The 26,752-nt window shown below is 52.6% G+C and overlaps 3 protein-coding genes across 4 annotated transcripts in view; 1 reads left to right on the top strand and 2 right to left on the bottom strand.

The window, feature by feature from the left end:
- Positions 1 to 206: 206 nt before the first annotated feature.
- On the bottom strand, positions 207 to 8,979 carry ARPC3 (actin related protein 2/3 complex subunit 3; the record flags this gene model as incomplete). The annotated part of the gene is made up of 7 exons (XM_080717578.1): positions 207 to 269; positions 1,284 to 1,378; positions 2,147 to 2,273; positions 2,978 to 3,046; positions 4,541 to 4,617; positions 6,891 to 6,990; positions 8,932 to 8,979. The coding sequence occupies 7 exons, from the start codon at positions 8,977 to 8,979 to the stop codon at positions 207 to 209; spliced, it is 579 nt and encodes a 192-aa protein (XP_080573704.1).
- Positions 8,980 to 14,340: 5,361 nt separating this feature from the next.
- On the bottom strand, positions 14,341 to 24,398 carry GPN3 (GPN-loop GTPase 3; the record flags this gene model as incomplete). Of its 2 annotated transcripts, none has more annotated exons than XM_080717674.1 (8): positions 14,341 to 14,403; positions 14,777 to 14,905; positions 16,099 to 16,195; positions 16,969 to 17,084; positions 17,984 to 18,108; positions 21,919 to 22,086; positions 23,196 to 23,304; positions 24,330 to 24,398. In XM_080717674.1, 8 exons carry the CDS (start codon positions 24,396 to 24,398, stop codon positions 14,341 to 14,343), a joined length of 876 nt encoding a protein of 291 aa, XP_080573800.1. The 2 variants fall into 2 exon arrangements, with proteins under 2 accessions (XP_080573800.1, XP_080573801.1); XM_080717675.1 differs by having other exon boundaries at positions 24,351 to 24,398.
- A 577-nt stretch (positions 24,399 to 24,975) lies between these two features.
- Positions 24,976 to 26,752, top strand: part of FAM216A (family with sequence similarity 216 member A) — a gene marked incomplete at both ends in the record, with an annotated part of 6,895 nt that continues 5,118 nt past the window's right edge. Inside the window, 2 exons of the mRNA XM_080717577.1 lie at positions 24,976 to 25,052; positions 26,608 to 26,648. Coding sequence (XP_080573703.1) covers positions 24,976 to 25,052; positions 26,608 to 26,648 — 118 coding nt within the window. The remainder of the gene's footprint in view (positions 25,053 to 26,607; positions 26,649 to 26,752) is intronic.

Below are 26,752 nucleotides of genomic sequence, written 5' to 3'. Positions count from 1 at the left end.
TCCTGACATGAAATGTTACAAATTCCTTTATTACTTCTTATTAAGCACCAGCTTAATCCTGCAGACAATTTCAAGCGCGCCGTTCAGCAGGCCGCCTTTTCTTCCCGCCCCCGAGTTCTCTGGAGCTCCGCAAGCCGTCTCCTCTCTTCGGCAGAAACTGTCATGGAGCGAAGGCGGGGCGGGCGCCGGCCTCGGGAGCGCGGCCCTCACTGCCCGGGCCCCGAGAGGCTCTTGTTCATGAACTGACGCTTCACGAAGCACGTCCACCACTGATGAGGCGAAGCAGAGCGGACGGGGCGACTTGAGCGTAAGGAGAGGGTTCCAGCCCACCAAACACGGCGGGAGCCGGGCCCAACCCAAAACGCCACGGCACACGGGAGCCTGCTCTTCTAGACGCCCAGCTAACTCACATGACAAGATACGTAAACGTAATCCAACCGGCCCTCTCTATCTGGGGGTTCTGCGCCTATAGATTGAACCCACCACGGAGAAGATAGCCCGGTGCAGGGCATGGGGTGGCGCATGCCTGTAATCTCAGTACTTGGGAGACTCAGACAGGAGGACCACAGGTTCGAGGCCAGCCAGAGCAACTTAGTGAGACCCTGATTCAAACTAAAAAAACAGCCGGGCGTGGGGGCGCACGCTTGTAATCCCCACCCTTGGGAGGCTGAGACAGGAGGATTGTGCGGGTTCGAAGCCAGCCTCAGCTACTTAGTGAGGCTCTCAGCAACTTAGTGAGACCCTGTTTCCAATAAAATATAAAATAGGTCTGGAGGTGTAGCATGGAGGTAGAAGGCCCCTGGGTTCCATCCCCAGTACCACCAAAAAAAAAAAAAAAAGCATGTGTACTCAAGTGTGGATAGACATCCCCCCATCACTATTCCCTGAGCAATACAGCATAACAACTCCTTACATAATACTTCCATTGCATTAGCAAAGTATAAGTCATCTACATGTGTGTAAGTTACATGCAAGTACATGTATGTAGGGGACCTGAGCACCCACAGGCTTTGGTGCCCCAGATACCGAGGGCCAACTCTAGGAGATGTCACCCGCCCCGGGAACACCTGCTGCCCAGGTTCACAGGGCCCCGACCTGCGAACACATGACTGAGACCTTCTTAAAGATGCGGCCCGGCCTTCAGTGTGCTCGGGTGCACCGTGACACGCCGGCGCACCGTGACACCGAAGCAAGCCTGCAGTGCAGTGACTAAGAGTATTCTCGCAACAGGCAACCTCAAGCGCGCTGGTGGGGGACAGGCCTGACGGGCGGAAGGGCCTTACCTTGCTGGGTTTGTCATTCTGAGGGTCAAACACCTTCTCACAAAGTCTCAGTCCGGTTTCCTGCCTCAGCTGCTGGAGGTAGGCTCGCATTATTTCTAACAGAAATTAAAAAAAAAAAAAAAAAGGTCTTCAAAATACATCTCAAATATGCAGGATACTGCTCTTGGTGATTCTTTTCTTTTGGTACTGGAGGTTAAACCCAGAGGCAGCTACCTTCAAGCCACACCTCCATCTCTCTTATTTTTTATTTGGAAACAGGGTCTCACTAAGTTGCTGAGAGCCTTGCTAAGAGGCTGAGGCTGGCTTTGAACCTCAGATCCTTCTGTCTCTCAGACACAATGACAAGCGTGTGCCACCATGCCTGGATTACTTTTTTTTTTTTTTTGAAACAAGGTGTTGCTAAATTGTTGAGGTTGTCCTTGAACCTCTGATCCTCCTGTCTCAGCCTCCCAAGCAGTGGGATTACAGCTGTGTGCTGTTCTATTAAAGCTCACGTTCCATGTTTCCATGTTTGTAATCCCAGTACCTGGGAGGCTGAGATAGGAGGATCACAGGTTGGAGGGAATTCTCAGAACGTATGGAGATTCTCATCCTGTTTCAAAACAAAACTTAACAAAAGCTCGGGGTGTGGTTCAGAGGTAGAACACTCCAGAGTTCAACTCTCAGCACCAAAATCAAGAACAAAATCAGAAACAAACAAAGATAAGACAGGAATAGCTTGGAGGCAGAATGCCTCTGGGTTCAACCCCCAGCACCACAAAACAAAACAAAGAACCCCAAAGATTCCACTGTCAACCTGTACAGCGGTAAAGGCTGGAAAGGGCGGCGCAGAGTCGGCGGGAGGGAGCCCGGGCCGTCCTTACCGTCTTCCTGTTTGTTGGCAGGTTTGGCATAAATGGCGTTGAGCGGGAAGCCGGGCTCTCCAGGAATGGGGAGATTGGTGATTCCCAGGGTGTACATCTCTTTCTCACCTTGGCTCCTGGAACTGCACTAAAGGTACAAAAAGATCACACACGCATTTTACAGGTAAAAGAATAAGAAAATCCGAACTGAAATTCTTTAGTTCAAGCAGCTAACAACTGCTCATTAGCCGGGCGGGGTGGCGCACACTTGTAATCCAGGTACTGGGGAGGCTGAGACAGGAGGATCGCAGTTCGTGGCCAGCCTCAGCTACTTAGTGAGGCCCTTTGCAACTCAGTGAGACCCTGTTTCAAAATAAAGAATAAAAAAATTGGAGCCGGGCGTGGTGGGCACGCTTGCAATCCCAGTGCTTGGGAGGCTGAGACAGGAGGATCGCACGGGTTCAAAGCCAGCCTCAGCAACTTGCAACTTAGTGAGACCTTTTTTCCAAATAAAGTATAAAATAGGTCTGGGAGTATAGCCCGGAGGTAGAAAACCCCTGGGTTCCACCCCCAGTACCACCAAAAAAATAAATAAATAAATAAAAATAGGGCTGGGAGTGTAGCTCAGAGGTAGAATGGCCCTGGCTTCCATACCCCTCAAAATAGAAGGATATATAAAGACAGAGCCCGAGACTGCACTCTCCTCTCCTCTGTGGTTGCCAGCGACATCACGCGCTGGGAGAGCTACCCTGGCTTCTCCTCGGGAGAACAGCTCCACGTGAGGAGAGCACGTGCTACCTGCCCTCCGGGACGGGTGGACGCCCACGAGAGCGCGAGCGCCCAAGGAGTTACCTTTTGGAGTTTCTTTAGACACTCGGAAATGTAGAGCGTGATGTAGATCAAGGTCCTATCGGCTTCATTCTACAGGTAGGAAAAGAAAACAACAACAGTCCCCCTCCAAACAGGACAGTCGCCCAGGACGAATGAGGCCTGTCTCGCCTCTGACCGTCTCCGGGCAGCCCCGCCGGCAGCCGCCCCAGCCCCCTGCGCCGTCCCGGAGCGGCGCCCACGGCCGCCTCTCCGCGCGGGAAGGGAGCCAACCGGGCTGCCGGAGCCTGCCGGCGCCATATGGCTGGCTGAGTTGAAAGCCCTTCACTTGCGGATACCCGCACAGCACAAAAACTCACTGCTCAGAAGGAGGAAGCAATTATTTCATATGCGACACGTTCTTGACGAAGCCCATATGCCCAGCCTCTGAAGACCTAGCCCAAAGGCAAGTGAATCACTTCCTGGCCTTCTGGCTAAGATGGAGGGCAAAAGGAAAGTGCGGAGACAGCGGCTACTGATCAAATGGAGCGCCTGGCGGAGGCCCGTTTTACAAAAAGCTATGGTTTCAAAAAGCCTCCCGAATGCTGGGATTACAAGCGTGCACCACCACGCCTGGCTCAGAAACCCCGAACAAACCAAAAAGCTACACGCTCTCTCCTCCCCCTTCTGGTGGTACTAGAGATTAAACCCAGGGGTATTCTACCTCCAAGCTATGCCCCAGCCCTCTTGATTTTTGATTTGGAAACAGGGTCTTGCTGGGTTGCTGAGCGTCTAGCTAAGCTGTGAGGCCGGCTGAAAACCTGCGATCCTCTGGTCTCAACCTCCCGAGTACTGGACCACAAGCGTGTGCCACGCCGCCTGGCTATGTAGGACGGTTTAGCTGTAGGCTACTTCTACACAAACACAGGGCTCGCACACATAGGTTCTCAGTTAATGGTGAATAAATAGAGACAGACCCAAGCCAGATGTGGTGGTACCATCCGTGATCCCAGTACTCGGAAGGCCGAGAAGGGAAGACTGCGGGTTTGTGGCCAGCTTCAGCGACTTAGCAAGATTGTTTCCAAATAAAGAAAGCTTGGAGGTGGAATGCCCCTGGATTCTATCCCCAGTACTGCAAAAAACCAAAACAAAACAAAACAAAAAAAAGCAAAAAAAAAAAAAAAACAAAACAAACAAACAAAAAAAAACCCCAAAAAACAATGTAGAGGGGGTCAGCAAAGGCCCGGTGGTGAATGTCTTTGGCTCCGGGGCCTGCAGTCTCTGCCTCGCTCTCCCCCCACTGCTGGGGTTGAAAGGAGCCACAGACAACACATAAACACATGCACAGCTGTGGCCCCATACCATTTTATTTACAAAAGGAGGCGGTGGGTCGGACTTGGCCTTTGGGCTATCGTATGCCAACCCCTGGTATAGATTCCAGAAGGGGAAGAAACTAACATTTATATAGGCTGGAACATCGGGCACTGTCCTAGAATGCCCAAATCACAATTCCATGCCACCGGATTCACTCTTCACAGGAACCCTGCCGCCAGGCGGACAGGATGCCCGGGGAAAACCAGGCTGAGAGCTACAGGTCCTGCGCTTTACCTTGATTTCATAGTTTTTGAAGAACACATTGGCCTTGAAGTAGTAGATGGCTTCGTCCACTATATCCGTCTCTTTTGCTAAGCAGGACACAAGGGAAAGAAGGAGAGTGGAGGATGTTAGCCGAGTGCAAGGCCAGCACGTACAGAAAGAAAGAAACCGACAACACCCGGCCTGACTGCAAGTCTTGGCGCTGGAGCAAACGAAACGAGGATACGGAAAGACCGTCTTCAAAAGCTGGTTCTACAGCCGGGCGTGGTGGGCACGCTTGTCATCCCCGCGCTTGGGAGGCTGAGACAGGAGGATCGCAAGGGTTCGAAGCCAGCCTCAGCTACTTAGTGAGGCTCTCAGCAACTTAGTGAGACCCTGTTTCCAGATAAAATATAAAATGGGTCTGGGAGTGTAGCCCGGAGGTAGAAAGCCCCTGGGTTCCACCCCCAGTACCACCAAAAAATAAAAGCAGGCAGTAGAGCCAGTATGGCGGTGCAGGTCTGTAATCCCAGTATTTGGGAGGCTGAGACAGGAGGATCTCGGTTTGAGGCCAGCCTCAGCTACTGAGTGAAACCCTGTTTCAAAATAAAGAATAAAAAATAGGGCTGGGGTGTAGCTTGGAGGTAGAATGCCCCTGGGTTTCACCCCCAGTACCACCAAAAAAAACCCCCAAAGAACCCCAAAGAACTGTGACTTAAGTCTTCTTGGGGCTTAGCTGGGGGCTGAGGGCGTTCCTGGCCTGAGCAAGGCCCTGGGCTCCAGCCGCCCCCGTCTCACAGGGGTTCAACACGCACGCACGCACATGTCTGTACACGCTGTTCTAGGTGACTGGAGCCGAAGCCAGGAGCTGTGGTGACAGCTCCCCTTACATAATGTCTTTGGCAAGTTTTCTGTTCTCCTTTTCTCATTTTAAAAAGGTCAAGCTGGGAAGGAGGGGGCGGAAGTGGGGCAGAGCTACATGAGTGCGGGGTGCAGGAACGCCTCAACAAAGGAAAAGGGCAGCCGGGCCTGGGCACGCGTGTAAGCCCAGTCCTTGGGAGGCCGAGACAGGAGGATCGTGGTTTGTGGCCAGTACTGAAATAAAAAAGAAAAAAAATGAGAACAGAAGCAGATTTAGATTGCGGAGAGGTTGAGATATTGTTTCTCTCCGAGGTGACAACAGCGAAGGGACATGACATTCTTTTAAAAAAAAAATTGTTTTTTAGTATTGGGGATGAAACCTGGGGCATTCTACCTCTAAGCTACACCCCCAGCCCTATTTTTATTCTTTATTTTGAAACAGGGTCTCACTGAGTTGCAAAGGGCCTAAGTAGTAGCTGAGGCTGTCTGCAAACCACGATCCTCTTGTCTCAGCCTCCCAAAAACTGGGGTTACAAGCGTGCGCCACCACGCCCGGCTGACATTCTATTATTATTATTATTATTATTATTATTATTATTAATTTTCTGTGTGTGGTACTGGGGATTGAGCCCAGGGTAAATCTACCACTGAGCTACACCCCTAGCCCCTTTTAAAAAGTTTTTTATTACGCTGTGCATGGTGGCGCATGCTCGTAATCCCGGCGCATGCTCGTAATCCCCGCGCTTGGCAGACGGAGACAGGAGGATCACGCAGGTTCGAAGCCAGCCTCGTTGGCTTAAGAGACCCTGTTTCCAAATTTAAAAAATTATATAAAATGGGTCTGGGAGTGTAGCCCAGAGGTAGAAGGGTTTCCAGGAACCCCAGTACCACCAAAAACCAAAACAAAACAAAAAAACCCCACAAAAGTTTCTTATTATTTAATTTAATTTATTTATTTATTGTGGTACTGAGGATGGAACCCAGGAGCCAGGCTTTAAAGTTTTTTATTTAGCCGGGTGTGGTGGCACATGCTTGTAATCCCCGTGCTTGGGAGGCTGAGACAGGAGGATCGCACAGGTTTGAAACCAGTCTCAGCTACTTAGTGAGGCTCTCAGCAACTTAGTGAGACCCTGTTTCCAAATAAAAGTATAAAATAGGTCTGGGTGTGTAGCCCGGAGGTAGAAAGCCCTGAGTTCCATCCCCAGTACAACCAAAATAATAAAAAAAATCGTTTTTCATTTGAGGCAGAGTCTAAGTTGCCCAGGCTAGCGTCGAACTTGCAATCTTCCAGTCCTAGCCTCCCAAGCACTGGGATCACAGGCCTGCGCCCGGGCGGGGCCGTGGCATTCTACCCAGGAAGGCACACCAGACCAGCCTGCAGGAACTGACAGCGATCACAGGAACGGTGCCTAGCGCTGAGCGCGCTGCCTCTCAACACGACATCCTGGAGGAATCAGCAGGAGTCAGACATGTTCCCCTAGACACAGGTCAGACCAGTCTGAAGATGCAGGCTTGGACTTACTCTCTCTCGGGGCCGGTCCTTTGAACTGACTCCTGAGAGGCAGCAGTGCCATGTTCCCAATGAGCTTGGTGTCGGGGTCCATGAGAGAGGAGTGGTAGGCCTGGGGAGAGAGCGCGTGAGAAGCTAAGTAGAGGGAGAGCCGCGCTGCCAAAGAAAAGAAGGGCCCCACCAGGCCCCACCAGAGGAGAGGAGGGCGGGCTTGGGGAGCGGAGCCAGGGCTGGGGCTGGCCCCAACAGGCTCACGGAGGCTGGCTGCTGAATTTCAAGGAGTTTTGCAGGCTGCTTAGCAAGCATAGCCATTCTCAAAAATTTAAATTATGAGCTGCTAATCCCAGTCCCTTGGGAAGCTGAGACAGGAGGACTGCAAGTTTGAGGCCAACCTCCGCAACTTAGCGAGGCCTTGTTTCAAAATAAAAATAAAATAGACTGGCGGTGTAGGTCAGAGGTAGAAAGCCCCTGGGTTCAATCCCCAACACCCCTCAAAAAAACTCCCAAACCATTTATTTATTTATTTATTTATTTATTTATTTATTTATTTATTTATTTTTGCAGTACTAGGAATAGAACCATAGAACCCAGGAGCATTCTACCTCTGAGCTACACTCCCTGCCCTATTTTTTATTCTTTATTTTGAACCAGGGTCTCACTGAGTTGCAGAGGGCCTCACTAAGTAGCTGAGGCTGTCAGTGAACCCCGATCCTCCTGTCTCAGCCTCCCAAGTACTGGGATTACAAGCGTGCGCCACCAGGCCCAGCTGAGATCCTATTTCAAACAAAAAATAAAAAGATCTGGGGCAGTATTCTACTTCTCAAAAGTAGAATGCCCCTGGGTTCAATCCTCAGCACTACACACACACACACACACACAGACACACACAGACACACACAGACACACACAGACACACACACACAGTTTACTTAATTACACTGAGCCTCAGCTTCCTCTTCTGCAAAATAATAATGGGTTGGGTGTGGTAGTAGGTGTGTGTTAAAGGAGAGGACAAGATACTTGGGATTTCAAGTATCCTCCCGAGACAGGAGGATTGCAGGTTTACAGCTAGCCTCAGCAACTTAATGAGGCTATCTGTAACTTAGTAAGACCCTGTTTCAAATTAAAAAAAAAAAAAAAGGGGGGGGGGTAGAGCCGGGCGTGGTGGTGCACGCTTGTAATCACTGTGCTTGGGAGGCTGAGACAGGAGGATTGTGCAGGTTCGAAGCCAGCCTCAGCTGGCTTAAGAGACCCTGTCTCCAAATAAAATATAAAATAGGTCTGGGAGTGTAGCCCGAGGTAGAGGGCCCCTGGATTCCATCCCCAGTACCACCAAAAAAAAAAAAAAAAGGGGGGGGGGTGGAGATATAGCTCAGAGTTAGATGCCCCTGGGTTCAATCTCCTTCTCCCCCCCCTCCTCCTAATAATGATATCTACTTTATAGGTTCACTGCAAGAATCAAATGGGATAATTTATAAGATGTGTAGCCCTGGGCATGGTGGTGCGTGCCTGTAAGCCCAGTACTTGGGCGTCTTAGACAGGACTGTGGGGCTCAATGAGTCTCAGCCTCGGCAAGCGAGACTCTCAGAAACTTAGTGAGACCTTGTCTCCCAATAAAATATAAAATAGGGTGGGGAGCCGGACGCGGTGGCGCACGCTTGTCATCCCAGCATTTGGGAGGTTGAGACATGGAGGATCGCGGTTCTCAGACAGCCTCAGCTACTTAGCGAGGCCCTCTGCAACTCAGTGAGACCCGGTTTCAAGATAAAGAATAAAAAATAGAGCAGGGAATGTAGCTCAGAGGTCAAATGCCCCTGGGTTCCATCCCCAGACCTGCAAAAAATAAAATAAATAAATAAATAAATAAGGGTGGGGGTGTAGCTCAGAGGAAGAATGCCCCTGGGTTCAATCCCCAGCACCACAAAAACAACAACCCCCCCCCTCACACACACACACACACACACACACACACACACACGGCTGTAACTGCGGCCTGCTCCTCTTCATTTACAGGCACCCCTTATTTAAGTAGCCTCTGGGCTTCTGCTCTCACCTTCACCAGTAACTGTTCTCCATCTATCCTCCACACAGCACTCGTCATTATCTGAAACTACCTGCTTTATTTATGCTTCCTGTCTGCATTATTACTGTTATCACTGGTGGTACTGGGGGATCCAACCCAGAAGAATTCTACCTCGGAGCCACATCCCTGGCTATATATATATATATATATTTCAATGGTACTGGAGATTGAACCCAGAGGCAGTCTACCTCGGAGATACACCCCCAGCCCTGTTTTTTATTCTTTATTTTGAAACAGGGTCTCACTGAGTTGCAGAGGGCCTCAGTAAGTAGCTGAGGCTGGCCGCGAACCGCGATCCTCCCGTCTCAGCCTCCCGAATGCTGGGATGACAAGCGAGCGCCGCCCCGGCCGGCTTGTTAATGTTTGCGGAGCGTAAGGTAGATTGCCGGATCACCCTTTTCCTAATCTGTAGAATAAATGGAAACCACGATGGTCGTAAACTCCACAGACGGGCCGTTGAAGATTCTGGACGACCGGACCATCCTCAGTTTTTACTCCCATCCCGATGCGCGCGCACACCTGGACACCAGCGCCTGCGCCCGCTCCGCGGGTTCTAAACCCGGCGAGTCCAGGAGGAGGCCTGGCGGACGACAAGCGCAGGCGGGGCCCGCCCTAGGCCGAGGGGGAAGTAGCAGAGACGGGGGAAAGGAACTGCCGGGCTCTGGGCTTGAAAAATGAAAACCCAGACGCGCAGCCTGGCAGCCCGGGCCTGGCGGGCCTGGGGGGCTCCGGGGCCCGCGCGGGCGCAGGGGCGGGGGCTGGCCGCGCTGGCCCTCGGGCCGGGCCGCCCCCCAGGCCGCCAGCCGGCCCCGGCCCCCAGGCCCCGCGTCCTCTCTGCCCCCCGGGCCCCCGCACGCTTCCCGCCGCTCGCCCAAGCCTCGCCGCGCCCCCACGCCCCCGCCCGAACCCTCACCGGCATCTTGGTGCGGACCCGGACTCGACTGAGAAGAGCAGGACCTGGCTAAATCGCCACACTTCCGAGGTGCGGACCCGGGCGGAAGTGAGCCGGAAGGGGCGGGGCGGGAGGAGGGCGGGACTTCCGGTTCCCTCGCCCCGCCCCGGCCGCGCGGAGCTGGAGCGGCGCTAGGGGGCGCCCGAGCCCTGGGCGAGGCCCGAGTGTCGCGCACGCGCAGAACTCGCGCGGAGAGGGCTGGTTTCGAGGATGTCAGCGGCCCGGTGACTCATCACCTCCTTTGTCTTGTCCTTACAGGTCACCTTTTCAGTGAGGCATTCCCGGGCCACGCCACCCTCTGGCTTTAAACAGGGACCGCTTTTCCGCTTGAAGATTCTCTTAGATTACTTTTGGCGTTAAGTCTCCGTTTCCGTAAATGTCCATTACGGAACATTCCACGTAAATGTCTAAAAGGCAGAGATTTTGTCCTCTTCGCTGCTGCCGTGAAGCCGCAGAGTGGGAGCCAGTGACTATCTGAGTGAATGACGCCAACCCGCTGCTGCGCGTGCGCGTGCGCTGCGGGGATGGGACCCAGGGCACTGCGCCTCCGGCTACACCCCCAGCCCAATTTTTGCTTTTTTTCTTTTCCTTTTTAGGTACTAGAGATTGAAGCCAGGGGCATCCTACCTCCAAGCCACACCCCCAGACATTTTTTTTTTTTTATTCTTTATTTGGAAACAGGGGCTCACCAAGCTGGAAGAGGGAGTCACAAGTTGCTGAGGCTGGCCGCCAACCTGCGATCCTGTCTCAGCCTCCCAAGTACTGAGATTACAAATGTCCACCACTGTGCCTGGTTCCTCAGCTCCCCCCCCCCCCTTTTTAAATATGTTTTCTGTGGCACTAAGGTTGGAACCCAGAGACATTCGACCTCCGAGCTACACCCCCAGACCCATTTTTTAATTCTTTATTTCAAAACAGGTTCTCACTGAGTTGCAAAGGGCCTCACTAAGAAGCCGAGGCTGTCCACAAAGCGCAATCCTCCTGTCTCAGCCTCCCACATGCTGGCATTGCAAGCACACACCACCACGCCCGGCTTCCCCCAGCCCTTTTTTATATTTTGTTTTGAAATCGGGTCTTGATACGTTGCTGAGGCTGGCCTCAAACCAGGGACCCTCCTGTTTCAGTCTCCCTAGTTCTGTAGTCGGGTTAAAGGTGTGCACCACCATGCTCAGCTCGCATCGGGCTTCTCATCCAGGTCTCCAGCCAGATAGCACCTTTCAGAAGAGGTCTTCACAGACACAGCCCAGTAGCGCCCCAGCCTCCCCCCATCCCATCCATTGCCCTCTCCCATCCCTTGGCGCGCTGCCTTCTCCGTCATTAATCTCATGGGCCAGCATGTCTGCCCTGAGACTCGCCACCCTCTCCAGAGAGCCAGGCACCCAGAGTGGGAGACAGTAGGGACTGGAAGGGCACAGTCACCAAACTTGTCTGGAGAGGGAGGGCATAGGATCTGGCCCCTCACTTTCCCCACAGACACAAATCAGATCCTCCAGAGGCTAAGCCCAGGAATCTGAGCTGAAGATGCAACACCAGGCAATACAGCTTCTCTGCTTAGGCAGGGTGTGGTGGGCGTGCCTGTAATCTCAGTACTTGGGAGGCTGAGATAGGAAGATCACAGGTTCTAGGCCAGCCTCAGCAACTTAGTAAGACCCCCCCCCCCCGCCCCCAAGGGTGCAAGCTACCACTGATACCTCTGGCTCACGTTGCTTCTTTAGTGAAAATGGCTCCAGGAACCCCAGTACTACCAAAAAAAAAAAAAAAAAAAAAAAAATAATAATAATAATAATAATAATAATAATAATAATAATAAGAAGAAGAAGAAGAAGAAGAAGAAGAAGACGACGACGACGACGACGACGACACTGCAGGTGTGCTTATGCTACCCAGGCCAAAGGATGATAAAAATTAAGCTTGCGTTGCAGGGCTTCTACAGAGGCTTCCTTTGCATCAGCAAGCTGATCGGTCACCAAGTGGCCAAAGTAAACTGAAGGCAGCTGGGAGGATTCAATGAAAGAGAGTCTGTGCAAGGCCTGATAAGATTCAGCCTTGCTTTGGCCCAGCCTGACCTACGCGCAGTGCTAGAAAAGTGTCTGTAAACTGACTTACCCATCGCCCAGCTCCTGTGTTCACAGCGACACCAATAAACAGAGAAATGCCAAAAATACGCTAGGTGCAGTGGTGCATGCTTGTAATCCCAGTACTTGGAAGCCTAAGATAGGAGGATCACAGCCGGGCGTGGGGGCGCACGCTTGTAATCCCCGCGCTTGGGAGGCTGAGACAGGAGGATCGCGCAGGTTCGAAGCCAGCCCCAGCTACTTAGTGAGGCTCTCAGCAACTTAGTGAGACCCTGTTTCCAAATAAAATAGAAAATAGGTCCGGGAGTGTAGCCCGGAGGTATAAAGATCCTGGGTTCCACCCCCAGCACCACACACACACACCCCAGAAAAACAAAACAAAACAAAACAAAAAAGACACAAGCTTGTGATACCATGCCTGGCTTATATAAACTTTTATTCTTTTCTTCTTCTTCTTTTTTTTTTTTTTTGGTGGTACTGGGGTTCCTGGAAGCCTTTCTACCTCCGGGCTACACTCCCAGACCTATTTTTACATTTTTATTGGGAAACAGGGTCTCCTAAGCCATTGCGGCTGGCTTCGGACCTGCGCGATCCTCCTGTCTCCGCCTCCCAAGCGCGGGGATGACAAGCGTGCGCCACCACGCCCGGCTTATTCTTTATTTTGAAACTGGGTCTCACTGAGCTGCAGAGGGCCTCACTAAGTAGCTGAGGCTTCTGTGAACCGCGACCCTCCTGTCTCAGCCTCCCGAATGCTGGGATTACAAGTGTGCGCCACCACGCCTGGCCACGTTTGAGTTTTTAACATAGATCAGCACAGGCAGGATGGTAAGTAGCTGAGGCTGTCCACAAACCTGCGATCCTCTTGTCTCAGCCTCCCAGTACCAGGATCAGAGGCACAAATGTTTCTTCTTCCTTCCTGCCTTTCTGCCTCCCTCCCTCTCTTTCTCTTTCTTTCTTTTTTTTTTTTTTTTTTTTTTTGGTACAGGGGATTGAACCCAGGGTCACTCTACCGCCAAACTACACCCTCAACCCCATTTTATTTTATTTTGAAACAGGGTCTCATTGAGTTGCCGAGAGCCTCCCTAAATGGCTGAGGCTGGCCTTGAACATGCAATCTTCCTGTCTCAGCCTCCTAGTACTGGATTTGTAGGCCTGCACCACTGCACCCAGTTTCAAACCCAGTTTCTAAAACAATGGCTTGCCAGCCAGGCGTGGTGACGCAGGCTTGCAATCCCAATTTGGAAGGCTGAGACAGAAGGATCGCAGGTTCGCAGCCAGCCTCAGCTACTTAGTGAAGCCCTCCTCAACTTGGTGAGACCCTGTTTCAAAAATAAATAATAAAACATAGGGCTGGGGGTGTAGCTCGGAGAAAGAACGCCCCTGGGTTCCATCCATAGTACAACAACAACAAAAGGTTAGCGCTACCTTCTGCTTCTTTCCTACACGACACATATATATCAAAACAGTGACTTTCTTTTTAATTATACAAATAATGCATTTTCAATGTAGGAAAATAGGAAGACATAAATAAGCAATAATCTTACCCACACCTCTCTGGACTTTTACCTTTGGACATTACATATGTAATTAATTTTACAATAATTCATGTCCCTCAAAAGATCCCTTATATAAATAGCAAAAATCCAACCATAAAAATAAAGTCAGCCCGGCGTGGTGGGCAGGCTTGTCATCCCCGCGCTTGGGAGGAGGAGACAGGAAGATGGCGCAGGTTTGAAGCCAGCCTCGCTGGCTTAAGAGACCCTGTTTCCAAATAAAATATAAAATAGGTCTGGGAGTGTAGCCCAGAGGTAGAAGGGCTTCCAGGAACCCCAGTACCACAAAAAAAAAAAAAAAAAAAAAGTCAAATTGGCTTTAACTATAGCACAGGTGCCAAATTATACTACATATAAATCTGTGTGCTTTCATTAGATTTTTCTTTTTTTGTGGCGCTGGGGTTCAAAGCCAGGGCCTTGTGCATCCTGGGCAAACACTACCATCAGCATACATCCTCAGTTGTGACTTTTATTTTTCATTTCTTGGCACAGGGGATTGAACCCGGGGACGTTCTACCTCTGAGCTACATCCCCAGCCCTTTTTATTTTTCACTATGAAGCCGGGTCTCGCTACGTCACAAAGGGCCTCGCCAAGTTGCCGAGACTGGTTGTGAACCTGGGATCCTCCTGTCTCGGCCTCCCAAGGACTGGGATTTGAGCGGGCGCCACCAAGCCCGGCTCAAGGACTTTTTTCCGCATTGAAATAAGCAGCTCTGTACTATTCCAGCCTTTAAAGAGATGGGTTTTCTGCTGATCTGGCCACGAGCTCCGCACACACAGCTGATTTTCAGTGACGTGTTCATTCGTTTTGATGTTCTTGAAAATAGTCATCAAACACAGAGGAGGATTCATCTTCATGCTCCTGATGCAAGGAAACAAAACAGAATATACCCTCATCTCCCTCCCTCAGACCCAGCGAGCCTCTGCACCTTGGTCAGGAGGCCCTCTACACGGAGCCGCGACCAGGTCCAGGCGCTGCTCAGAAGTAACAAAAAACAAGACCGAGCTGCGCGTGGTGGCGCACGCTTGTCATCCCAGCATTCGGGAGGCCGAGACCGGAGGATCGCGGTTCACGGACGGCCTCAGCTACTTAGTGAGGCCCTCCGCAACTCAGTGAGACCCTGTTTCCAAATAAAGAATGAAAAAGAGGCCGGGGGTGTAGCTCGGGGGTCGAATGGCCGGGTCCACCCTCCAGCGCCGCGCACACGCACCGGACGGCGCCGACCGGAACCTACCTTAGGTTCTTTAAATTCCAAGTCTTCTCCGTACTGAATGGTGAAGTCGATGTGCTGTAACACGATGCCCATGCTCTCCTCATCTGACTGATCGTACGGCAAGAAGCGGACCATGCTGTAGTCATCGATCTACCCGAGGAGGTTTCGAGAGAGGGCCCTTGGTCATTTTCTACTGCGATCTGCGGTTTGTTTATTTTCGGTACTCGGGATGGAACCCAGGGGCATTCTACCTCTGAGCTACACCTCCAGCCCTATTTTCTATTTTCTATTTTGAAACAGGCTCTCACTGAGTTGCGGAGGGCCTCGCTAAGTAGCTGAGGCTGTCCGCGAGCCCCCATCCTCCGGTCTCAGCCTCCCGAGTACTGGGATGACGAGCGTGCGCCACCGCGCCCGGCTGAGATCTACATTCTATCAGCATTCGTCCTTCGTACTGAAGACGTATACGTGCCCTGGGCGGAGGGGCAGGAGGGACAACCAGAGACAAGCAAGAGCAAATCATTATTGATTTCCTGACCTCTGACCAGGTAGGGCCCTGATGACTTATGATCTAACTACATACTGTTGCGAGGGTATTTATCCAAATTCATCTCCCGCTGGAAACATCATGAAGGCACAGATGGTTCCAAGCTGCTCATCTGACTTGAAATGACAGGTATGCCAGCTAATTTATTGACCGCTGCCAGCAACTACGCTTAAGTCACGCTGTTGACTGGCCGGGGCACGGTCTGCCCCACCCTCCTTCTCTTTGCAAAAAACAGGGCTGATCCGTACTTTCCAGAAAGGAGATGACTGACTGGATATGGGTAAACACCTGAGCTGGTTGTTTAGGAAAAAACAAAAGCAAAAAGAAAAGCTACACTTCAAAAGTTTACCAGCGCAGCCAGGCATGGTGGTGCACACCTGTAATCCCAGTACTGGAGAGGCTGAGGCAGGAGGATCACAGGTTTGAGGACAGCCTCAGCAAGTTGTGAGATTCTCATTAACCTAGGGAAACCCTTTCAAAACATAATTTAATGCCGGGCGTGGTGGCACACGCTTGTCATCCCCGCGCTTGGGAGGCTGAGACAGGAGGATCACGCAGGTTCGAAGCCAGCCGCAGCTACTTAGTGAGGCTCTCAGCAACTTAGTGAGACCCTGTTTCCAAAAAATATATAAAATGGGTCTGGGAGTATAGCCCGGAGGTAGAAAGCCTCTGGGTTCCACCCCCAGTACCACCAAAAAATAAAAAATAAAAAATAAAAAAAACTAGGCCGGGCGTGGCTCAGAGGTAGATGTCCCTGGTTCCCATCCCCAGGACCGCAAAATAGAAAGGAGAAGCTCACCAATCCGCATATGGCTTGAGTCAACTTTTTGAATTTTTTGCTGCGTAGGTCACTTCTCGAATCTTTTAACAAAGAGTACATGTCGGGATCCAGAAACCTTTGAAAGTGAGAGCGAAGTCAGATGAGTGAAAGGAAGAAGGGCCGGGCGCGGGGGCGCATGGTTATAATCCCAGCATCTGAGAGGCTGAGACAAGAGGATCGCGGTTCGCGGCCACCTCAGCTACTACTTAGCGAGGCCCTTTGAAACTCAGTGAGACCCTGTTTCCAAATAAAGAATAAAAAATCCAACCAGGAGGCCAGGCGTGGTGGCGCACGCTTGTAATCCTCGTGCTTGGGAGGCTGAGACGGGAGGATCACACAGGTTCAAAGCCAGCCTCAGCTACTTAGTGAGGCTCTCAGCAACTTAGTGAGACCCTGTTTCCAAATAAAGTATAAAATAGGTCTGGGAGTGTAGCCTGGAGATAGAAAGCCCCTGGGTTCCACCCCCAGTACCACCAAAAAAACCCCAACAAAATCCAGCCGGGCATGTTGGCGCACACTTGTAACCCCAGCCTTTGGGAGGCGGATACCGGAGGATCGTGCTTTGCGGACAGCCTCAGCTCTTAGGCCCTCTGCAACTTAGCGAGACCCAGTTTCAAAGTAAAGAATAAAAAATAGGGTAGGGAGTGGAGCTTGGAGGTTGAATGCCCTGGGTTCCATCCCCAGACCCGCAAAAATAAAACAAAATAATAAAAAATCGTGCTTGGGGTGTTGCTCAGAGGTAGAATGCCCCTGGGTTCCATCACTAATATTGCCAAAAAAAAAAAGGGCTCGGGACACCTACAGACAGACAGACAGACAGACAGACCGGCGCTCCCCGCGGCTACTCACTTCTCTATCTCCTTCTGTGCTCTCCTGCTCAGCAGATCCATCTTGGTCATGATGTTGACCTGTGGGATCTCTAGAGACACCATGACACTCAGGGCTGCCAAGGTGCCGGAAGTAAACTGGAGGGGAGAGAGGCAGGGAGGGGACTCAGCTGCTGATACGTCTCCACAGGCACGTCCACGGCGCCTGGGCCGTGTAAGCCCGGCACCTGGGAGGCTGAGACAGGACGGCAGGCTCCAGGCCAGCCTCAGTAATCTAGTGAGATTCCCAGCAACCTATGAGGCCGTGTGTGTGTGTGTGTGTGTGTGTGTGTGTGTGTGTGTGTGTTACTGAGGGTGGAACCCAGGGGCTTTCTACCTCCGAGCCACACCCTCAGCCCTATTTTTTTTATTCTTAATATTGAAACCGGGTCTCACTGAGTTGCAGAGGGCCTCACTAAGTAGTCGAGGCTGTCCGCAAATCACAATCTTTCTGTCTCAGTCTCCCAAATGCTGGGATGACAAGTGTGCACCACCACACTGGCTCAATTTTTTTTTTTTTTTTGCAGGTCTGGGGATGGAACCCAGAGGCCTTCGACCTCCGAGCTCCACCCCCTTCCCAATTTTTTTTATCCTTTATTTTGAAACAGGGTCTCACTGAGTTGCGGAGGGCCTCACTAAGTAGCTGAGGCTGTACACGAACCGCGATCCTCCGGTCTCAGCCTCCTAAATGCTGGGATTACAAGCGTGCACCACCGCGCCCGGCTTCAAACACTGGCTCAATTTTTACTTTTTTTTAAAAAAAAAAAAGTTTCTCTTTATTCTCACTAAGTTGCTGAGACTGGCCTCAAGCCTGGGATCTTCCTGTCTCGGCCTCCCAAGTACCAGGATTACAGACAGGCACACACCAACCACGCCCTGCCACGGTGATTTACTAAGGGGTACGAGTAGGCCAGAAGCAGAATGCAGAAGGCCCAGAGTCGTCGAGGAGTTAAAGGAGAGGCCACTGCGTGCGCAGTCTACAAGGGTTCCGCTCAGACCTTGAACGACTCCACCATGAACTGAGAGTCGACGAGGAACACGCCGCAGACCCGGAACTCCCACTGCTCCAGCTGCTGGACCAGCTGCTTCATCACTGGCAGGTGCGTGTACAGCTCGATCTGACCTGCGGGAAGCACAGGACGGTCACGGCCAGCACCGTGCGGCGCGCTCTCCCGGCAAGATCCGCACACTCACTGTGATGCTGAGGATGGAACCCAGGGCATTCCACCTCTGAGCGTCAACCTGGCCTGCTGAGGGGTTAGGCTGGTGCCAGGGCCAGTGGCCGTCATCGGAGCCTTCCGTGAGGCAAGGCCGGTGCTGGGGCCTCCGAGGCCAGGATCGGAGCCTGCCGAGGGGTCAGGCTGGTGCCAGGGCCAGCGTGGCCGGGATCGGAGCCTGCCGTGAGGCAAGGCTGGTGCCGGGGCCAGCGGCCAGCATCGGAGCCTTCCATGAGGCAAAGCCGCTATTGAGGCCTCCGAGGCTGGGATCAGAGCCTGCCTAGGGGTTAGGCCGGTGCTGGGGCCAGCGAGGCCGGGATCAGAGCCTGCCGTGAGTCAAGGCCAGTGCTGGGGCCTCCGAGGCCGGGATTGGAGCCTGCCGAGGGGTCAGGCCGGTGTGGGGCCTCCGAGGCCAGGATCAGAGCCTGCTGAGGGGTTAGGCCGGTGCTGGAACAAGTGAGGACAGGATCGGAGCCTGCCAAGGGGTGAGGCGGGTCTGGGGATGGAACCCAGGGGCATTCAACCTCCGAGCTACACCCCCTGCCCTATTTTTTATTCTTTATTTTGAAACCAGGTCTCACTGAGTTGCAGAGGGCCTCACTAAGTAGCTGAGGCTGTCCGTGAACCGCGATCCTCCAGGTCTCAGCCTCCCGAATGCTGGGATTACAAGCTTGCGCCACCACGCCCGGCTTTTATTCTTTATTTTGAAACTGGGTCTCACTGAGTTGTGGAGGGCCTCACTAAGTAGCTGAGGATAGCCACAAACCGTGATCCTCCGGTCTCAGCCTTCCAAATGCTGGGATTACAAGCATGCGCCACCATGCCCGGTTTATTTTAGTCTTTTTTTTTTTTTTTTTTGTGGTACTGGGGATGGAACCCTTCTACCTCCGGGCTACACTCCCAGACCTATTTTTTATATTTTATTTGGAAACAGGATCTCTTAAGCCAGCGTGGCTGGCTTCGAATCTGTGCGATCCTCCTGTCTCCACCTCCCAAGCACGGGGATTACAAGCGTGCGCCACTACGCCCAGCTAGTGAAAACATTTTTTTAAATTTATTTTTATTGGTGCATTGTAATCAGACATCACATTGGAATACAAGACTTGAGAGGATATACAAGCACACATCATCCAATTAGCCCTCATCCAGTCCCCATCCCATTCCCTCCCCCTCCCTCGATCCCATGCTTGTTTGGTGATTAACTTTGATACATGTGTTTATGTACCTCCTGCTTTTTAAAAGGCTCCATCGTCCCCTTTTCCATACCCTCTGATTGGTCACCTTAGTTGCTTCACTATAGGGCCCTTTCTATAGCTCGACCACTTCCTGTTGCCCCTTTCCTCTTAGTTATTGCTGATTAGGGGAAGCATCTGGTTTTAATTTTCTGCGATATTTCTATGTGCATGCCGCGTTGCAAATACCGATCTCACTCTTGACGGCCTTAGTTGTGGCCTGGATACCCGGTGGACTGATCCAGACCTCGCAGGCTCAAGCAGTGGCCTTGCCTCATGGGAGGCCCCGATTCTGGCCTTGCTAGCCCTGACACCGGCCTAACCCCTCAGCTGGCTCCGATCCCAGCCTTGGAGGCCTCAATAGCAGCCTTGCCTCATGGAAGGCTCTGATGCCAGCCTCGCTAGCTCCAGCACCGGCCTAACCCCTCGGCAGGCTCCGATCCTGGCCTCGGAGGCCTCAATAGTGGCCTTGCCTCACAAAAGGCTCCGATGCCAGCCGCTGGCCCCGGCACCGGCCTAACCTCTCGGCAGGCTCCAATCCCGGCCTCGGAGGCCTCACACCGGCCTTGCCTCACGGCTGACTCCGATGCCAGTCGTTGGCTCTGGCACCGACCTAACCCCTCAGCAGGCTCCGATCCCAGCCTCGCTGGCCCCAGCACCGGCCTAACCCCTAGGCAGGCTCCGATCCCGGCCTCAGAGGCCTCAATAGCGGCCTTGCCTCACGGAAGGCTCCGATGCTGGCCGCTGGCCCCGGCACCGGCCTAACCCCTCAGCAGGCTCTGATCCCGGCCTCGGAAGCCCCAGCACTGGCCTTGCCTCACGGCAGGCTCCAATCACAGCCACACTGGCCCTAGCACCGGCCTGACCCCTCGGCAGGCTCCGATCCTGGCCTCGGAAGCCCCAGCACCGGCCTTGCCTCATGGCAGTCTCTGATCCTGGCTATTGGCCCTGGCACCGGCCTAACCCCTCGGCAGGCTCTTATTTTGACCTCAGAGGCCCCAGCACTGGCCCGTCCAAATGGCAGGCTCTGATGCCGGCCGTTGGCCCTGGCACCGGCCTAACCTCTCGGCAGGCTCCAATCCCGGCCTCGGAGGCTCCAGCACCGGCCTTGCCTCATGACAGGCTCCAATCCCAGCTTTGATGTGTCCGTCGCCGGCCTCACCTCCTCGGCAGGCTCTAATCCGAGGACCCTCTTCGTCCAACCATTTGTCCCACGTTCTCGAGGTGTGTGGTGGTAGCATTCTGCCTCTGGTGTCATTACTTCAAAGGTTCCAGGTGTAATGCATCAGATCTCTGCCTCCCCTGAGTACTGGCCACTGCCATTGCCACTGCCTCCACCATTTCAAATCTTTCCCAACCTCTTTTCCACTCTGAATGTTGTCCAGTGTTCCTAAGCATGCATGACGGTAGCATTCGACCTTTGGTGTAATTTCTCAAAAAAAAAAATAAGGTTGATAGGCTCCGATTTCTGCTTCTCCTGAATACAGGTCTCCAACGCCATCGCGGAGACTGCTTTCAGCACTACCTTTCTCCTTGGTCTCTGCTAAAGTCTCTCTCCTTACAGGTGATGTCCAAGATTCTTAACAATGTAGAGAAGAAGCAGTCCTCCTTAGCGGGGAATTTTTCTAATAATTCCAGTTCATTTTCATAAGTTTTGTCTGCATCTCCAGTATCCTGGCATCCGCCACAGCCTCCTTGACCCCTCTCCGATATTTTCCTTTTTTCTTTTTCTTTTCCTTTTTTACAGGGTCCTTCCAGGTGGGAAGGGGGTCGCCTAGGGGTGCCCCGCCAGCACCTTCCCACCTGCCCAGGGTTGGGGCCAGAGGTCCGGACCACAGGTCCTTCCGGGTGGAGAGGGGGTCGCCGAAGGGTGCCCCGCCAGCGCCTGCCCACCCGCCCAGGGTCGGGACCAGAGGCCCAGACTGTGAAACTATTTTAAAATAGAAAAATAAACCGGGCATGGTGGCGCACGCTTGTAATCCCAGCATTCAGGAGGCTGAGACAGGAGATCGCAATTTGTGGACAGTCTCAGCTACTTAGTGAGGCCCTCTGCAACTCAGTAAGACCCTAATTCAAAATAAAGAATAAAAAAATAGGGCTGGGGGTGTAGTTTGGAGGTTGATTGCCCCTGGGTTCCATCCCCAGACCCTAAATAAATAAATAAATAAATAAATAAATAAATAAAATTGGGCTGGGGTGTAGCTCGCAGGCAGAATGCCCCTGGGTTCCATCCCCAGTCTTACACACATGCAAATTCACGGCAGTGGACCATGAGCACCCCAGGGAGGGTGAAGACCACGGCTCCGTGTTCTCTGCGGTGCTCCTTGTGAACCAGGTAAGCAGGGGACAATCTCAGGAAGGAAGGAGAACCACCAAGAGCCCGGCCCCCTGCTGCAGGACAGGCCAGTGCGGAGCGATAGCGGCTCTCCTCTGTCCCGAGAGCACCACTTCAGGAAAAACAATCCATGCAGGCTACCAACTCACCTGGACAATCGAAGAGGATGTAGTCGTCCTCGACATGGCCGAGACAGTTCTCCAGCCAGTCAAAATTGTTGGCAAAGTACTCCATGCAAAATACCAGCCCTCCGTTGGGACCGAACCTCAGAGAGTCGTCCTCCATCACGTCATCCACCTCGATCAGTTCCCGGATGTCTAAGAAGGACAGACAGGGCCCTGAATGTATGCGTCTGCTCAAAAAAATAATTTCCTGCCTATGTTAAAAAACTCTTATGTATCAAATTACATGTCCGTCAAGAGGAGACTGAGCAGTAAGTTACTGCACAGCTAGACCAAATATTGGAATATAGCCGGGCGTGGTGGCGCACTCTTGTCATCCCAGCATTCGGGAGGCTGAGACCGGAGGATGGCTGTTCGTGTACAGCCTCAGCTACTTAGTGATGCCCTCCGCAACTCAGTGAGACCCTGTTTCAAAATAAAGGATAAAAAAAATTGGGAAGGGGGTGGAGCTCAGAGGTCGAAGGCCTCTGGGTTCCATCCCCAGACCTGCAAAAAAAAAAAAAAAAAAAAAATTGAGCCAGGCGTGGTGGTGCACACTTGTCATCCCAGCATTTGGGAGGCTGAGACAGGAAGATTGTGATTTGCGGACAGCCTCAGCGAGTGGTGCACACTTGTCATCCGGTACTTAGGAGACTGAAACCGGAGGACCGCAGGTTTGCAGCCAGCCTCAGCTGCTTAGTGAGGCCTTAAACAACTTAGTGAGAGCCTGTTTCAAAATAAAGAATAAAAAATTGGGTTGGGGTATAACTCAGAGGTAGAATGCCCCTGGGTTCCATCCCCAGTGATGCAAAAAGAAGGGGGGAGCTCTTTAAGCGCTGATATAATCTACTTTCCCAGGTAAATACATACATTCATACAAACATGCATACATAGGTGTGTGTGTGTGTGTGTGTGTGTGTGTGTGTGTGTGTGTGTGTGTATTGGGGGGTACTGGGGGCCTTCTACCTCCGAGCTACATCCCCATTTTTTCCCCCCGGTACTGGTGATGGAACCCAGGGGCATTCTACCTCCGAGCTACAAAAGAGAAAAAGGGGCTCTCAATTCTAAAAAAGGACTAAGAAAGGATTTGATCACATATCACCATGAACACACCACCAAGTGACACACAGCCTCACGTTGTCCGCCAAGAAACCAGGGACCCTCCCTGTAATACCTGCTGCCTCAGTGTCCATGCCGAGTGGCCAGCACCCCTCCCCACCCCAGCCCTCAGTGTTCCTGGAGGAGGGGGCTCCGCTGGGACTCACCCGCCATCACGGGGTAGTTGAAGTGCTCAGCTGCTGGATCTAGGTTCACCACCTGGACAGACCGGTTGAGGGCTTCGCAGTGCTGGACCATGGTGGCACAGTAGGTGCTCTGGGAACATCACAGGGCAGAGGTCACTCCTGGGGTGTGCGCTGGCCTCCACACCCACTGAGCACGGTCCACCTCTGCCTGCGCCAGCCGAGACACTGGAGGAAAACTAGGAAAAGGTCCCTGGGCAGCGGGTCGGGGTGCTGGCCTGGGCTACAGATGTGGACCTGGCCTGGACTCACCAGTAACTCCGAGAAGCTACTTCTCTGCTCTGCCCCTCGATTTGACTAATGGAAAGATTCAAATGGCAATTCTTAGCCGGGAAGGGTGGCGCACACTTGTAATCCCAGGGCTTGGTGGAATGAGACAGGAGGAGCTCAGGTTGGAGGACAGCCTCAGCTGTCTCGGGGGTCTCACTGAGTTGCTGAGGGGCTCCGCTAAATTGCTAAGGCTGTCCTTGAACTTGGAACCTTCCTGTCTGTACCTTCTAAGTTCTAAGAGATTACAGGCATGTGCCACCATGCCCGGCTAATAAGCAAATTTTATTTATTTATTTTGTGGTACTGGGGATTGAAACCAGGAGAATCCTACCTCTGAGCCATACTTCTAGCCCTATTTTATTTTTTAGTTTGAAACAGGGTCTCACTAGGTTACTGAGACTCTCAGGACACTGTCAAGGTTGTCCTTGACCCTGAGATCCTCCCGTCTCGGCCTCCCAAGTACTGGGATTACAGGCGAATGCCAACACACCCAGTAGGACCGGGTCGGGAGGCTGAGACAGGAGGATCGCGGTTCGAGGACAGCCTCAGCTACTTACTGAGGCCTTTTACAACTCAGTGAGACTCTGTTTCGAAATAAAGAATAAAAAAATCGAGCTGTGGTGTAGTTCAAAGGTAGAATGCCCCTGGGTTTCAACCCCAGTACTGCAAAAAAGAAAAAAAAAAAAAAGTGGTAGGGCCTGGAGTGTAGCTCCGAGGTAGAATCCTTCTGGATCAATCCCCAGTACCAAACACACACACAAAAGGGACACTTAAGCACACAGCGGGGAGACGCCCGGGTTTCGGGGTCCCCGAACCCCTGCCGCCCACGAGCCACTTTCCGATGCTCACCTTCCCGCTGCCCGCGGGGCCCATGACCAGCTGCGCGTACCGCGGCATGCCGGCTCTCGGGCTCCCGGCGCTGTCCGCACACTCCCTTCCGCCTTGGCGCCACGCCCACTGACTTCCGTGGTCGCGAAGTTCGAGCCAATCGCAATCGACCTTCCCCTTCAACGTAGCCCGTGGCGCCACGCCCCGAACTACGGAGAGGCCGGTGGGCCAAGCTGCGTGAGGAACGCGCCCTGCGGGAACGCCGAGGGGAGGAGTTAGAAGGCCGGATCGCGCGTGCGCAGAAGTGGTTGGCGCCGTTGGGCCACGCCCCAGGCCTGGTTGCCTAGGTGATAACGGATAACGGGATCGCGCTCAGCATCCCTTCGGGCGAGCGCCTTGGTCCTGGGCTGGCGTGCGTTTTACTTTCGGTGGTGACACCCGCGAAGATCCGCAAAACGCACTGACAGGCTGGAAGGCACTTTTTGTCGGAGGGCGCATTGCAGGGTTCCTTCCGCGATCCCGCCCTTCCACTCAAAAGATGCCAAGGTGCAGCCCTGGATCTGCGCTTGCATCCGCGCGCGCGGACCCGGGAGGGGACCGCAGAGAGCATCTCCCGCGCGCAGCTCGCGACCCGGGCGGCGGGGAGATGCCGGGCCGGGGTCCCGGGCCCGGGGGCACCGAGCGCGGCTCCTCAGAGGCCCGGGCCGAGGGTGGCGGCGGCGGGTGAGGCTGGGCCCGCGGGGAGGCGGACGACGCCATAGATGGAGGCGGCCCGCGGTCGGCCGGGCCTGCGAGGGAGCTGGAGGGGGCCTGGACGCGGACTGCGCCCCTGCCCGGGGGTCTTCCTGCCCCGATCCACCCGAGGAGGGCGGCAGGGCCGGAGGGGGAGATTCCCATCTTAATCCGCGGCTCAAGTCACTGCGGAGGCAGCCCCTCCGTCCTCCTTTTTCTAAAGAACAGCTGCGGGGTTCACTAAGGCAGGCCGTGGTCCTCGCTCCCGATGTTCCTTTAGCCATTTGTTTTTATTTTATTTTGGATCGAACTCGGGGCCTCGAGCCTGCTGGGTAATCCCTCTAAGATACTCCATAGCTAGGGATGGCCTAGAACGTGGGGTCCTTCAGACAGCCTCCCGAGCAGCTGGGATGACAGGCCAGAGCCACTTATTTTTAAATACTAACGTAAAGCCGGGCGTGGTGGCGCACGCTTGTAATCCCAGCATTCAGGAGGCTGAGACCGGAGGATCACGGTTCGTGGCCAGCCTCAGCTACTTAGTGAGCCCCCCCACCCCTGCAACTTAGTGAGACCCTGTTTCAAAATAAAATAAAAAAATAGGGCAGGGGTTGTAGCTCGGAGGTCAAGTGCCCCTGGGTTCCATCCCAAATCCGCAAAAAAAAAAAAAAAAAAAAAAAAAAACCTAATGTAAACCGGGCGTGGTAGGGCACACTTGTAATTCTAGCATTTGGAAGGCTGAGACAGGAGGATAACAATTCCAGGACACCCTCAGTTACTTAGTGAGGGGCCCTTTCTTTGCAACTCAGTGAGACCCTGTTTCAAAAAAAAAAAGAATAAGAAACAGGGCTTGGGGTGTAGCTCCGAGGTAGAATGCGCCTGGATTCCATCCCCAGGACCAACCAACCAACCAACCAACCAACCAACAAACAAACAAACAAACTACTAATGTTGTACACTTGTGATCCCAGCATTTGGGAGGCTGAGACAGGAGGATCTCTGTTGACAGCCAGCCTCAGCTATTTAGGCCCTCTGCAACTCAGTGAGACCCTGTTTCCAAATTAAGAATAAAAAATAGGGATGGGGTGTAACTCAGAATGCTCCTGGGTTCCATCTCCAGACCCGCAAAAACAAAAAACAACAAACAAACAAACAAAAACCTCATTATGTAAAAAGCTTAGAATCATTAAGGATTTAAAGAGAATTGCAGGAGTAAAATTGTAAGACATCTGATAGAAATATAAAAATGAAAAAGCAGGCTGGGCATAGTTGGGCACACTTGTAATCCCAGTATTAGGGAGGCTGAGACAGGAAGATCGCAGGTTCAAAGCCAGCCTGGGCAACTTAGACTCTCAGCAACCTAGTAAGACCCATGTTTCCAAAAATAAAATTGGTCTGGGGGTGTATCTTGGAGGTAGAATGCCTCTGGGTTCAATCCCCAGCACCAAAAAAAAAAAAAATTAAGAAGCAGATGTAATATTCTTTTTCATTTGAAATACATTTCTAGTGTTGTTACTTATTACATATTATTTATATCCTTTCTTAACAGATCAGCTGGACATTCTTATTACCAGAAGTCCAAAGGTCCTGGTGAGTGGTGCATATAAAATAAAGAATACCTGTGAGTGACAGGGCTCAGAGAAACCGTTGGCCTGCAGCTACTTACACAGTAGGAACTTTTTGTTCTTTTTTGT

This window comes from Muscardinus avellanarius, assembly GCF_963383645.1.
Source record: "Muscardinus avellanarius genome assembly, chromosome: 21".
NCBI classification, from domain to species: domain Eukaryota; kingdom Metazoa; phylum Chordata; class Mammalia; order Rodentia; family Gliridae; genus Muscardinus; species Muscardinus avellanarius.
Note: the sequence above shows the minus strand (reverse complement) of the source record. Positions and strands in the feature narration are given on the sequence as shown.